This window comes from Grampus griseus (genome assembly GCF_964374135.1).
Source record: "Grampus griseus genome assembly, chromosome: 9".
Taxonomy (NCBI): Eukaryota; Metazoa; Chordata; class Mammalia; order Artiodactyla; family Delphinidae; genus Grampus; species Grampus griseus.
Window position 1 is genome coordinate 104,567,091 of NC_139003.1, and position 13,487 is coordinate 104,580,577.

Genomic DNA, 13,487 nt, shown 5'->3' on the forward strand with positions numbered 1-13,487 from the left:
TAGAGAAAATGGAATCTTCATTCACTGTTGATAGGAATGTAAAATGGTGCAGCCTATTTGGAAAACAGTCTGACAGTTCCTTCAATGGTTAAGCACAGAGTTACTATATGACCCAAAATTTTCACTCCAAAGTATATGCCCGAAGAAATAAAAATATATGTCCACAAGAAAACTCATACCTGATTGTTTATGGCAACAGAATGCCTAATAGCCAAAAGGTGGAAACAATCCAACTGACAATCCATTGCCCATTGACAGCGGATAAACAAAGTGTTGTATATTATTTGGCCATAAAAAGAAATGAAGTACTGATAACACGGATAAACTTTCAAGTATTATGCTAAGTGAAAGCCGCCAGTCAGAAAAGACCACACACTATGTAATTCCATTAATATGCTAATAATAGACAGAAAGCAGACTGGTGAGGACTTAGAACTGGAATGAATAGAAGGGGGATAGCTAAAGGGATAGGGTTTCTTTTTGAGATGATGAAAATGTTCTAAAATTGGCTGCACATAACTGTGAATACACTGAATGATACACTTTAAATGGGAGAGTTACAGGACATGTGAAGTATATCTCAATTCATCTGTTAAAAAGCAAAGAAAGAGGGTGGCTACTGTTTAAAAAAGAATTAGTGACAAATGTTTGATATTGTAGTAGTTTGTAAACATGGCCCCAACTCTCTGCACCCTCCCATGCCCACACCCTTCACCACATAGCCTTGCTGTGTTCTTGCCCTAAGAGGTTCTTGCCCTACTTTTCTACTCTTTTTCTTTAGCCACATGACTTGCTTTGGCAGGTGTGATGTGACCTCAGGCTTGAGTCGTACTTGTGCAGTTTGGCCATTCCGTTTTGTAGCCCCACCGCTCGGAGGCTTATCCCGGGAGAAGGATGAGAGACAGTTGGGACAGAGCTGCCAACCTGCAGCTTCAGGAGGACGAATGATGACCGTATAAGCCACTGCATCTTATAAACTTCATTTTGCTGCTCTATGTAACAAAATCTAACTCAGGGAAAAGGTTTTTTTTTTTAATGCTTTTGATAAAAGAGAACCCAACATCAAATTTGTAAAATGCTTCTCAACTATGAAACCATGAAATGTTACAAGTTCGTGCATTTTTCTCTGAGTGCACACACACCCCTAAATTTTAAGCTAACTGAACCCAGAGTAAATAAACTTCCCAAACTCCAATCCTGAGTTATTTGAAAACGGAAAGATCGTTCTGACCTAAGAGAAATCCATTTCCTTGGCGAGGCTGGGTCTTCTCGTGCTGAGACCGTGTTGAGAATCAGAATTCGCCATCCCGTGGTGCACGCTGAGCTTTGGAGGCATGTTTTCGCTGTCTGCATTGCACATTAGTTCTTGGCAGGCCGGGGCGCATCAGGGCTGAGTCTGGCTACCCCGCAGAGAAGTGACAGGAAAATACTGCCAAGGCTGTGGCAGCAATTAGGTCTGAATCACGCACCTGATGGTTCCTGTTAATGGGGACACTGAGTAAGACAGAGCCTGTTGCTAAAAGCAGCCAACGGAGGATGAATAACACAGAAGCTTCTGAGAGAAAAGCAGGTTTCACCCCGTCCAGAGATCAGTGGGATCGGAATGGAAGTCTTTATCAAAGGGGTTGATTGCTGTTATTAGTAGTTGTTCATTAAGCTGGACAGACCCCAAATGCTCCACAGCCTCCTCTGATTGCTCTTTCTAAGGCCAGTCGGAGAACCTGGAAGAAGATAGCGTTTAGTAAAGACCCCCCGTGCACTCTGGACTTTACATTCATTCACTCATTTATTTATTTGCTCAACAAATACCCTGAGCACATGTCATGTATCGGGCACTGTCCCAAATGTCAGACATCCAGTAATAAACAGAAACAGAGGGCTACCCTCAGGAGGTTTATATTCCATTGGGAAGAAGTTGAAAATAATCAGGTAAACACACAGATGCTGGGTTTCACATGTCAGAGGACGTCTGTTCAGATTTACAGATGAGTGACAGAAAACCCGAAGCAGCAGGATATGAACAAGCCTATAGTCTGAGGTCAGCCAGTGCAGAGGGGTAAGGCCTTCCTCTGGCCCATTCTGTCCCATTGCTCTGCGCACAGGCCTCCACTGCTGAGGTTGCTTCATCTCTAGCCTCATATTTGCATTCAGGTCGGAAGGAAGGAAGGAAGGGAGGGGCAGGAAAAGTGTGTGCCCTTTCCTACAAAGTCATATCCTTGAAGTTTCTGGCACCTCTTCTATTATCTCTGTGCCCACACGTAGCGGTTGGTCGTGAGAGCTGGAAAATGCATTCTTATTTCCAGGTGGCCGTGATGCCAGCTAACCTCCAGGGGCTCTTCTGCTGCTATGGGCGGGTGGACTAGATACTGGAGAGCCCTCTGGAGTGGTGACTGTTGAGAGAACTGAGGGAAAAAACCACGCATTCATCTCGGGAAAAAAGGACATCACGGCCTCGGGTGGGAAAATGACTGGTGTATCCGTCTACTTCTCTTCGCAGTATTACAAAGTATGCATGGTTGTCCCCATTAAGAGAAAGAAACAGCTTTCAGAGATGTGAAAGAACGTTTACAAGGTCCTAGAGGTGGTGTTACAAGTTTGACTCTAAATCTCAGCTGTCTCATCCAAGGGGGTCGGCCTGTGTTTCTGGAAGAGGGGAGTCTGTTTTCTCAGTAGACGCAACAGAAGAAGGGTCCACTCCCCTGCTGCAGCGCTTTGTCGATCCATCAGTTTGGGGTCAGGTGAGCGGGGATGACAGCTGTAGTATGAAAGGGATAAGGAACTCAGTAGTCGAGCATTGAGTTTGAAAACTGCTTCTTTCAATTGTAACTCTGTGTTCTGATCCAACCGCCTAAATTATTTAGGTCTGAGTTTCTTTAGGGTTAAGTGGGTAAACTCACAGCTATCACATTGTAAGGATTAAATGAGATAATGCACAAAAAGCACCTGGCAAATGGCCTGAGTTTGGTAACCTTTCAATAGATGTAAGAGCACGGATGAGGGCCCCGACCTGTCACATCCGTGTTCACAAACAGTGATGCAAAGGTGTGAAGAGCCTCTCTATCCTCTCCCTCTGTCTCCCAAGGGTCAGCCGTCACCACCAGCTTTAGGCTTCTTTCCCTGGCTCCTGCCAGGGCGAAGGGCACAGGGCAGAACCCAGAGCAGTTTCTTCCTTATGAAGCCCCCAGGCAGCTCCTGGAGCTCACAGAGACATGTCTCCGCTCCCCCCCACCCCAGCCATCCTGGCGCCCTGATTTCTCCCCGACAGCCCCATCTTCCATCTCCCAGACCCGAGGGTTAGTGACCATGATGGCTCCTCCCTCCCCGACTCCCCAGACCAGCCGGCTGTAAAGCTCTATTCTATTGTTTTGCAAAGCCCCCACCAATGCTTTCTTCCCCTCACGCCCTGTCCCCAGCCGACTCCAGTCCATCTTAATTAACCTCCAGCTAAAGAACAAGAATCGCCTTTTAATTGCCATTCCTGCTCCTGTTTCTCATTCCTTCCCTTTGTTCCCTAATGTTTCACCCCAGCATTTAAGTCTTCCTTGGTTTAACCCCAAAGACTGTCTTCAAGTGGATGCCCCGCTATTCACCCTGGGCCTGTGTGACAGTCCAGCTCTTGTCAAACTCGATTTGTGCTGTTTACCTCCAGGTCTCTCCCAGCACCAGAAATGCATGCATAGTTGAGTCACCTCCCATGAATACACTTGGTTGAAATGCCTCCTCTTCCACGAAGCCACCCCACCAATCCATCACTTAAAACACTGGGCTAGTGTTGTCTCCTCCTAACCCCTACTGGGTGCAGCACTTACAGTCTCTTGTATAATTTCTGATTTGTTCTTTAGGGTTCATGCCTTATTCATCTCTCCAGCTCAACACCCTGTGACTACACAGACACCCCAAAACATTTGATGACTATTGCATCACACAGCGTTTTGTTCACCAAATCACCACAGCGTGTTGTGTTTACGTTTCTGTGTATGCATGTCCGTCTGACACCAGACTTACTGACTCAGGGGAACCACACCTGCGTTGGGCTCCTGAGACAGGCCCTCAGCAAATGTGCGTGAATGAAAAGGAATCACGATGTGAGTCTGAATCCAGGGAGAAATCTCTCATCACTTCCGTTCCCCATCTTCACTGTGGGTGAGAAGCAGTCTGTTCGTTCTTGAAGGAAAATACAAGAAAATGACAGCACGGTGCCCCCTTTGGTAAAGTGACTGCTCTGGATGACGTCACTCATGAGCTGAATGCCCAAGACCAGAGGCATCCACCCAAAATGCCCAGCAGGAGAAGAGCATGCAGATCAGAAACGCTTAGGGCAACGCTGACCATGTTCACGCAACGCGGTGTTGTGAAGGCAAACGTGATGACGAATTCCGCGGGTCAGTCAGGTGTCCACATGCTGAGGAGAGCTACCTCCTTTCTGAGGAGTAAAAGAAATACACCTGATAAAGAAGCAAATTGCTCCCTCAAAAATAGGGACAAAGGAAGTGAAGAATGATAAATAAATAAATATTTTGTGAGACCCCACTGAGGCATCTCTCAGCTTAGGAACATGTTAAGTGAGTGGGTGCCAGAAACTTAGTGACAATGAGAACACAGAAACACCGCCAAGAGGAAGACCAACAGGGGAGAGCAACTGGCCCAGATGTGGTTGTAGACCGGGCAGGGTCTGCATCCGTACACATCTGCACAGCCCCAGGATGCACCCCAGCGGGAAGCAGGCTGGGTGTGAGGTGACCGTCCTGGGGACCCTGGGAATGACACTCAACCTTTCCAGTCTTATTTTCTGTGCCTGTAAAAAGGGGTCATAACGATGGCTACTGGGTTGGTGGTCATGAGGAATAAGCTACCTGATACGTGTAGAACACTCAGGACTGGTGTCTGGAACGCACTATATAGGTGTCATCTCATGCTAGATAATCTACACACAGTACGTACTCCAGGAGGGAAGAGAGCATGTAACCAATGGCTACCAGATAAAGGGTGAGACCTGGGACTCATAGGAGAAGGGCTGCTCCATAGGCTGTGGAAGTGAGAATGGAAAACAGGAGTGACTACTGGGAAGGGGCCCGATCACCGAGGAGAGGGGGTCTGGGACTGCAGGTTATGGTTGCGCTCTACAAATTTCAGAAAAGACAACTTCCTTAGCCTGGGCAAAAGGGGGAGGGACGCGTTCCCAAATTTCTTGAGCCTGAAGGGGTCACCCAGGGGCACTGGCACCTCTCCTGTTCCGACTGGAAATGGGGAAAGGAAAGCCGCAGACGGCGTCCAGGCTCCAGAGCCACTGAGCACAGGCAGTGGAGGCTGGGGCGGGGGGGGCTTAGGGGAGGGCAGGTCCTCCAGGAGGAAGGAAGACGTCATCATGGGGGGATCCGGCCGAGTGCGGAGAAGGACGGAGTGAGAACACAGCTGAGGAGGGTCTGAGAGGAGCTCACAGTGGCAAGAGGCCTGCGGTGGAACAGGGCAGGGACCACATCGCACATCACAAGGTTGACACAGAGGCCGGAGGGCTCAGGGTTGGGGGAGATAGGGGGCATGGAAGGGGAGAAAATGCCACTCTCCCCAGAGAGACCACGCCTCGGAAATTCCCTACTCTAGACGCTGTCTGTCCTTCTGGCCAACCAGTTCCCACTTTTAGACAAATCGGGATGGGACGCCGTCTGAAGCTGGGATGAGCAGGACGCAGCCCCGAGCCAGAGCCAGGAAAAGTCCCTTAGTAACTCCCAGGAACTGAAATCTAGCATTGGCTTCTTTCCTGAAATGATAAAGTATGACTCCATGATTATCAAACTTGAACTTGGCTGGTTCTTTGTTTATGAACACAAAGAACATTTAAAAATATATTAGAATGCCAACTCTACGGTTAAACACAGTGTTTAATTATTTACAGCTGTCACTTAAGACACCTTAAGAAGTTAAAAGAAGACAGTCTTGAAGTTGAGGAAAAAAAAAAATAGGACGGCCAATTAGGAAAGGAGTGAATTTAGAGCCTGGCAACATTAGCCCTCCTGGGGGATCAAAGCCTAAACACTTCAGGACCCTGTGCATCCTCTTTGGAATAGTTCTCCTGGGTTCCCTGGGCCCAGGGGTCCAGGGCCAGCTGCTGCTGACCCCAGGCTCCATCCCTGAGACAGTAAGGATGCCTGAGCACAGAGCCATCCTGGGGCGGACAGAGGACAGAGGCTGTGCTCTCCAGGAGCGTAGGGTCTAATTGGAACCAGGCAGGATTGGCACAGACAGACCTCTTGGCAGGGAGGATGCAGTTACCTGCCAAAGAAGAGGACAGGTTGTCGCCGTGAGGAGAAAACAAGGAAGGGAAGTGCGGAGCCTTGGAGAGGCCATGGGTTCCCCCACAAGGAAGGAGGACGGTGCTGGCAGCTTGGCGGGGATGCAGTCACGGCTGGGAGGTGTCTGAGAGAGGCTGCAAGTGCGGGACAATGAGGCAAGGGAGAGATATTCAGAGGAGGTGGGGGGCATCCTCGTGACCCCAACCTGTCAACTTCCCAGTGCCCTCCAGGCCCGCGGGCTCCTGGGTGTCATTTCTTACATCTGAGCTGGGACCAGACTGAGGTTGGAAGGAGAGGAAGATGCTTTTCTCACTCAGACCCTGAAACTTCTGCAAAATGAGGTCACCCAGGGCCCAGGGGATCAGCTTGTGGGATGAAATGCCCCATGTGTGGAGCTGGCCCCTCTTCAGGCCTGTTCCCAGTTCCTCCCATTGACTGTCCCTCCCCTGCCAGCCCGGAGAGCCGAGCAGGAATTCAGTGCCCTCCTAACCAGATTTACTCAGAGACTTCCCTACATCCTCCAACCAAACCTCCCCGCCGCCAGATGCCACGGTTGGTACTTCTCCTGTGATGCATACCTATTAGGCCTGTGACACCACAGGTGATGTGAGCCTCGCTCCCCAGGTGACGGGCACCCAATGGGAGAGACCCCATAGGACCAACTGATCCCTCCTCACTGGGCTCACACATGGCCCCTCCTCTCGGGAGCTCTGACGAACTCTTCGGTCCAATTATCTCCTGATAGGGTGGCCTTACACACCTCACATTTCCCACAAATGCAGTTAATGGAGCCCGGAGGGCGGGGGCAGTCTGGGTGGGCAGCAGGATGCTGGGCTGTGATGCTCAGAAAGGAGTAGGGGAAGGGACTCGCGTCCTTTGGAGGAACATTCTCTGATGGGGGAGGATGAGTGGGTTGCCCTTTGGGCCCAGGAAAGGAATTCAAACGAGCAAAGGTGGAAGGAAAAGAATCAGGGCACTGAGAGTCGAGAGTGGATGAAAAGCACCCGAGAAGAGGGAGTGCAGCCCGGGATGGCCTGGACCTGGTCTCGCCTGCAGGCTGGGGGTGACATGGCGGCTCTGAGGTCTGGGAGGCACCTGTCTCCCCTGCACCGTCTCCGGGGCTGTGCCGGCCCAGCGGATGGCGCAGGGAGGGCAGGGCCTGTGCTCTCCTTCTGTGTCTCTTGTTCTGTCTGTTTACCTCTCCTACACCCTGCCCACATGCTCTTCCTCCCTTCCTACTTCTGTGGCTCTTGGTTTTACCCATCTCTGCATCCGTTTCCCCTCCCGCCCCACCTGGAAGATGGATTCTGTGCCCAGTTGAAACGGAGCAGGACTCTATGGTCCTTTCCCACCGTGTCCTCCACCTGCCTTTTGTCTGGGGAAAAACTTTAACCAAAGAGTAAGTTTAATCAGAGAAGTGAGAAAATGCAGAAACCAAGGAAAACAGTCCAACAAGACTAAACAATAATAGTTTAGTCATTAGGCAAAATCAAGGACCTTTAGTTGCTCCTCAAGGGCTACAGATAATATTCTGAGCCATGTCCTGTGAGCTGTCTTGTAGATACTGAAACCCCCAGCAGATGGAAGAAGTGAACTGCATGATGACCAGACTGTAGCCATGACATGAGCCGCCACAATTCCGAGAACTGGCCTCAAAGAAATGGGAACAAACCAACCCTGGAACTGAAGACTAACTGTCCTTAAAACGATCAGGATGACGCTGATCAGACCACCGATGACCAATTTCAAGGTGACTGTCACAGCTGACTGCTGTTTCTGCACATAGCCCCCTCCCTCTGTCTATAAAAGCTCTTGCCCACTGGTTGTCACTGGCGGGGAGTCAGCCTTTGGACAGGAGCCCACCCTGCCCCTCCCCAGGATGCTGGCCTCTGAAATAAAGCAAACCTTCCTTTCCACCAACCTTGCTTCTTTGCTGGCTTTTGAGCGGCGAGCAGCCAGACCCCACTCTGGGTTGCACAGTGAGCTGTTATTCCAGTGGGGCCCCTGGCTGCCATCAGCATTGCGTTTTCTGGGATTTTCCTGAGGGTTTCTAGTGGCTGATGATGGGTCCAGACCAGCACTGGGATTCGGAAGCTGAACAGGGGCTAAACCTTCACTACCTCCTGGCTCCCCACTCTTCTGTCTCTCTCTGTGGGCTCTCCTGCACCTGCCCTCGTCGTTAGGGGGGTCCCAAGGACACACCCCGGCATCGCCCCTCTACAGGGTTTCTGCAGCTCCCGCCCTCAGCTCCCGCTTCAGACCATGTCTCCTGACCCAGGCAGGACCCAGCCCAGCCACCTCCATGTCTCCACAGGGAAACCCCTAACTCAGGTCTGAGCCCAACCTCAGGTCCATCTCTCAAACATCGCTTCATCCTGAGTTCTCTCCTCAGAGCCCCCCCACCCCCGCTCTCTCTTCTTCATTCTCTCCTCACTCTTTTCACATTCCCTCCGTCCCCAAATCACGGGATCACCCTGGACTCTCCTCCTCGGCTGCTGCCTTTGCTGACATGCTCAGCATCACACTGTCTGGACTCGGGGCTCAGGAACATTCATTTCCACGGCTTCATCCTGGCTTTCATCGTCTCTCACAAAACCCATCACAGAAGCTCTCTCTAACCCCCCTATATCCTGACTCTCTCTGGGGGCACAGCGGGATGGGTCACTCGGGTCAAACTGCCTGTGGCAGTAACAGCAGCAGGCACCCCAGCATGACCGGAGCAGGGCCCTCTTTTAAGTTCTCTCACATGCATGTGGTCCTCACAACAACCATCCCACAGCTGGAGGGACTGAGACCCAGACACCCTGTGACAGGCTCCATCCAGGGGCAGCCAGACCAGGCTTTCATCCGCCGGGGATCCCCCTGCAGGAACCCAGTGGGGCCTCCACAAAATGGTCCAAATCGTACCTCTGGACTCATCACCCAAGGTCACAGCAGACACCAGGCAAGAAACCTCCTTCTGCCCCGGTAACAAGCCTGCTCACGTAGTCAGGGCAACAAGGCTGGAAGCCAGGAAGCTGGTCCCCTGTCTGCTTCACCACCCTCAGGGCAAGCGAGCACAGGGACTGCGGGCCTCAGGGATGTTCGGGGATGCTGGCAGAAGGGCAGGAACCGGGTGGAGGGAGGAGCTTCTTGCAGCCCCCCACAACCCAGGGATGGAAGTGGGCACCACGTTGATGACCCCCAGGTTTAGGAGTCCAGCGTTCCATAAAAATGATCAATTCCGAGTTCTCCATCTCAATATTATGGAAAGACATGTAGTCAGTTTGTCATAGGAAAATACCAACTTTACAAACTATTTTTAAATGTATTAAGTTCAAGCTTCCAGTGACTAACCCACAAGCCATCTGTTAACAGAATTCTATGGTACACATTGCTATGTTCAAATTGGATAACCAGCAGGGACCTACTGTAGAGCACAGGGAGCTCTGCTCAATGTTATGTAACAACCTCGGAGGGAAAAGAATTTGAAAAGGAATGGATACATGTATATGCATAACTGAAAAAAAAATGTATCCTAGGGGGGAAAAAAGAATTCTACGGTTCATATTTACTAACGATCCATCCTCACCCTTATTACACATGATCAGACCTAAAACTCAGAGGCAGACGAGAGCGATGAGCACACAGACCAGAGCAGCAATAGGATGCACCTCCCCACAGCCTCCCCTCCCCCGCCCCTTCCAGAGACGTCGGCAAACCTCTTGAAAGGCAAGTAGCTGAACTCAAGACATACATCACCTGACGATCAGGCAAGGGCTATAAAACTTTATGTGAGCATTCATAAAGGCGAGGGAGCATGAAATATTATTTTCCTTTTGATGACTCTCATTAAAGGTGAGCAGAGCACATGTTGAGAACAGTTTCCAGTGGGTTTATCTGATGAAGGATTGACATGAAGCGACAGTGAGCATGACCAACCAGCAGCGCCCGGCTCTCAGCTGCTGGAAAATTGTCGTCCACTCCCCAACGCGGCGTCTCCATCCAAACATTCATGGTATTTTCTCCATAAAATAAAAATATTTCAACCTAATATATATATGAATTTAACAAATCTCTACTTGGGAATTCTTACTTTAAAAACATTGAATAACTGAAAATGAAAAGAGATGTATCAACATATATGAATAAATTATATCAAAAGGAACAGATTAAACAACAAATTTAAAAGAAATTAGAGGCATACCTTGGAGATACTGCAGGTTCCATTCCAGACCACCACAACACAGCAAATATCGCAATTAAGGGAGTGACACAATACTTTTGGTTTCCTGGTGCATATTAAGTTATGTTTATACTATACTGTCTTCTAATAAGTGTGCAATAACATTATGTCTAAAAAAAGGTACATAGCTTAATTTAAAACAATACTTTGTTGCTAAAAAATGCAAACTGTCATCTGAGCCTTCAGTGAGTCATAATCTTTTTGCTGGTGGAGGGTTTGAAATATTGCAAGAATTACCAAAATGTGACACAGAGACAGAATATGAGCAAATGCTATTAGAAAAATGGTGCCAACAGACTTGTTCAATGCAGGGTGGCCACAAAACTTCAACTTGTAGAAAATGCAGTATCTGTGAAGTGCAATGAAAGCAAAGCACAATAATACATGGTATGCCTTGTAAACTCTGAAAATAGCTTAGGCAACACTGAATTAAAATAAAAAAGTTATACAGGGACACAAAAACACTCATACAACTTGATAACAAAATCATTATGATTCCAAAAGGTAAATGGAAAAAAAAGACAATTAACCAGGAAGAAATCTAAGCGATTAAAGCATGCTAAGTCTCTAGTCTATTAGTTGAACTAAGAAGCAACCACAAGGACCGTCTTTCACCCTCTTGAATCAATGGGGGCCTTTCTCCAGGTGCAGCACTGGCTACTGACCCGCTCTGGGTGAGGAATATGTCAGAACAATCTTTCTACGTGGTATTTTGTATCAATGAGGATACTTTTGGTCCTTGTTTCACCTTGATTGTGTAATGGTATTTCCAACCCTCCCAGTGTCACCGCAATGACAGCATGTGTCTTCATGGGCAGAAGACAGTAAGACCTTGGTCGGGTGGTGGGGGAAGCTGGGCTCTGCAGAGCTGATGATGGGCACTCCTGGTGATGGTGTTTCACACACAAACATGCCCCTCCCCTCTCAGCCTCCATCTCCCCTTCTGTGCCCCTGAGGTGCCTGGACCTCCGGTTATAACCGCATCCAGCTACTAATTCACAGGAAACATTTAAGTGGAAAGATGGCAACGCACCTGTTTTTGATGTGCTGTGGGGAACCCAGGCACTGGAAGCTGTCATGGACCATGATGGCAAGTCTCGGGCACATGGCCCCACACTCCTCCATGCTGGGGAGACAAGACCCAGGGGTGAGCCATGGCCCCAGGCACAGGGCTTGAATCAACCGTGAGATGAGCAAGGAGACAGATACACCATTACTGAAAAGCAGCTAATTTCCCATAGAGGGACCTCACGAAACCCAAAGAAGTACTTTGGAAATGGATAAGACTTTATTTAGGTGGCCAATTACACAACTAACAAAATATTAGTAGCCTTTCCATATACTAGGAAGACCAGTTACAAAATATGTAGGAGAGAACCTTTAAGCAATAATCCAAAAGAGCAAAATAGATCAGAATGACCATCATAAAAAATGTGAAAGTCTTATGGAAAGAAAGATTTACTAATGGACCTAAATGAAATCTTGAATCAATGGAAAGATGTGTCAGAAAAAGGGAAAAGAATGAACATGTTTTAAATGGGAAATTATTATAGTATAAAAATTATTGTAAGATAAATTTGTAAGTTTAAAATATAAGTATAAATATAAAATAAATTTTGTATACAATATAAATAAAAATCATATTTTAATGCAGTATGTAATACATAAATAATAAATAATACAGTATATAGTACAAAATAAATAGCATTGTAATTTGTAACTATAATTTAGCTTGTAATATAATTTAATATTATGTTGATATAAAGTATTCTATCAAGACTTATAATTTACAATTTTATTATTATAAGTATGTAAAAGTATAATACAAATTATAAGAAGGATTTAGTATAATATTGATCAAAATTTTAAGCTTATCACTCCCCATAAGAAAAATTAAGAGGCAGAAGAAGGTCACACAAGAAGAGAAGTGAAAGAAGACTCACCCCAGAAAATATTAATATTTTCTTAAATAATTAAAGTGAGACAGTATGCTAAGGAATTACAAGACAGGTCACTGGAACAAGATAAGACAGTGCAGATGAGACATTAGTATTTTAAATACATAGGTGACCAGAGGATGGAAACATTCTAAGCGGAAGAGTAATGGAAGAAACTGCAAAGGAAAAGTTTGATGTACTTGACAATGCAAAACTACAAGCTTCTTTTTTTTTTTTTTTTACGTCTTTATTGGAGTATAATTGCTTTACAATGGTGTGTTAGTTTCTGCTTTATAACAAAGTGAATCAGTTATACATATACATATGTTCCCATATCTCTTCCCTCTTGCGTCTCCCTCCCTCCCACCCTCCCTATCCCACTCCTCCAGGCGGTCACAAAACACCGAACTGATCTCCCTGTGCTATGCGGCTGCTTCCCACTAGCTATCTACCTTACGTTTGGTAGTGTATATATGTCCATGCCTCTCTTTCACTTTGTCACAGCTTACCCTTCCCCCTCTCCATATCCTCAAGTCCATTCTCTAGTAGGTCTGTGTCTTTATTCCTGTCTTACCCCTAGGTTCTTCATGACATTTTTTTTTCTTAAATTCCATATACATATATATATGTGTGTGTGTGTGTGTGTGTGTGTGTTAGCATATGGTATTTGTCTTTCTCTTTCTGACTTCACTCTGTATGACAAACTCTAGGTCTATCCACCTCATTACAAATAGCTTAATTTCATTTCATTTTATGGCTGAGTAATATTCCATTGTATATATGTGCCACATCTTCTTTATCCATTCATCCGATGATGGACACTTAGGTTGTTTCCATGTCCTGACTATTGTAAATAGAGCTGCAATGAACATTTTGGTACATGACTCTTTTTGAATTATGGTTTTCTCAGGGTATACGTCCAGTAGTGGGATTGCTGGGTCATATGGTAGTTCTATTTGTAGTTTTTTAAGGAACCACCATACTGTTCTCCATAGTGGCTGTACCAATTCACATTCTCACCAGCAGCACAAGAGT

At 47.2% G+C, this 13,487-nt stretch overlaps 1 protein-coding gene across 1 annotated transcript in view; it reads right to left on the reverse strand.

The window, feature by feature from the left end:
* LOC309827188 (ATP-binding cassette sub-family A member 13-like) overlaps positions 1-13,487 on the reverse strand; it is a gene marked incomplete at both ends in the record, with an annotated part of 150,292 nt that overhangs the window by 12,038 nt on the left and 124,767 nt on the right. The window contains 1 exon segment of the mRNA XM_082661725.1: positions 11,549-11,641. Coding sequence (XP_082517851.1) covers positions 11,549-11,641 — 93 coding nt within the window.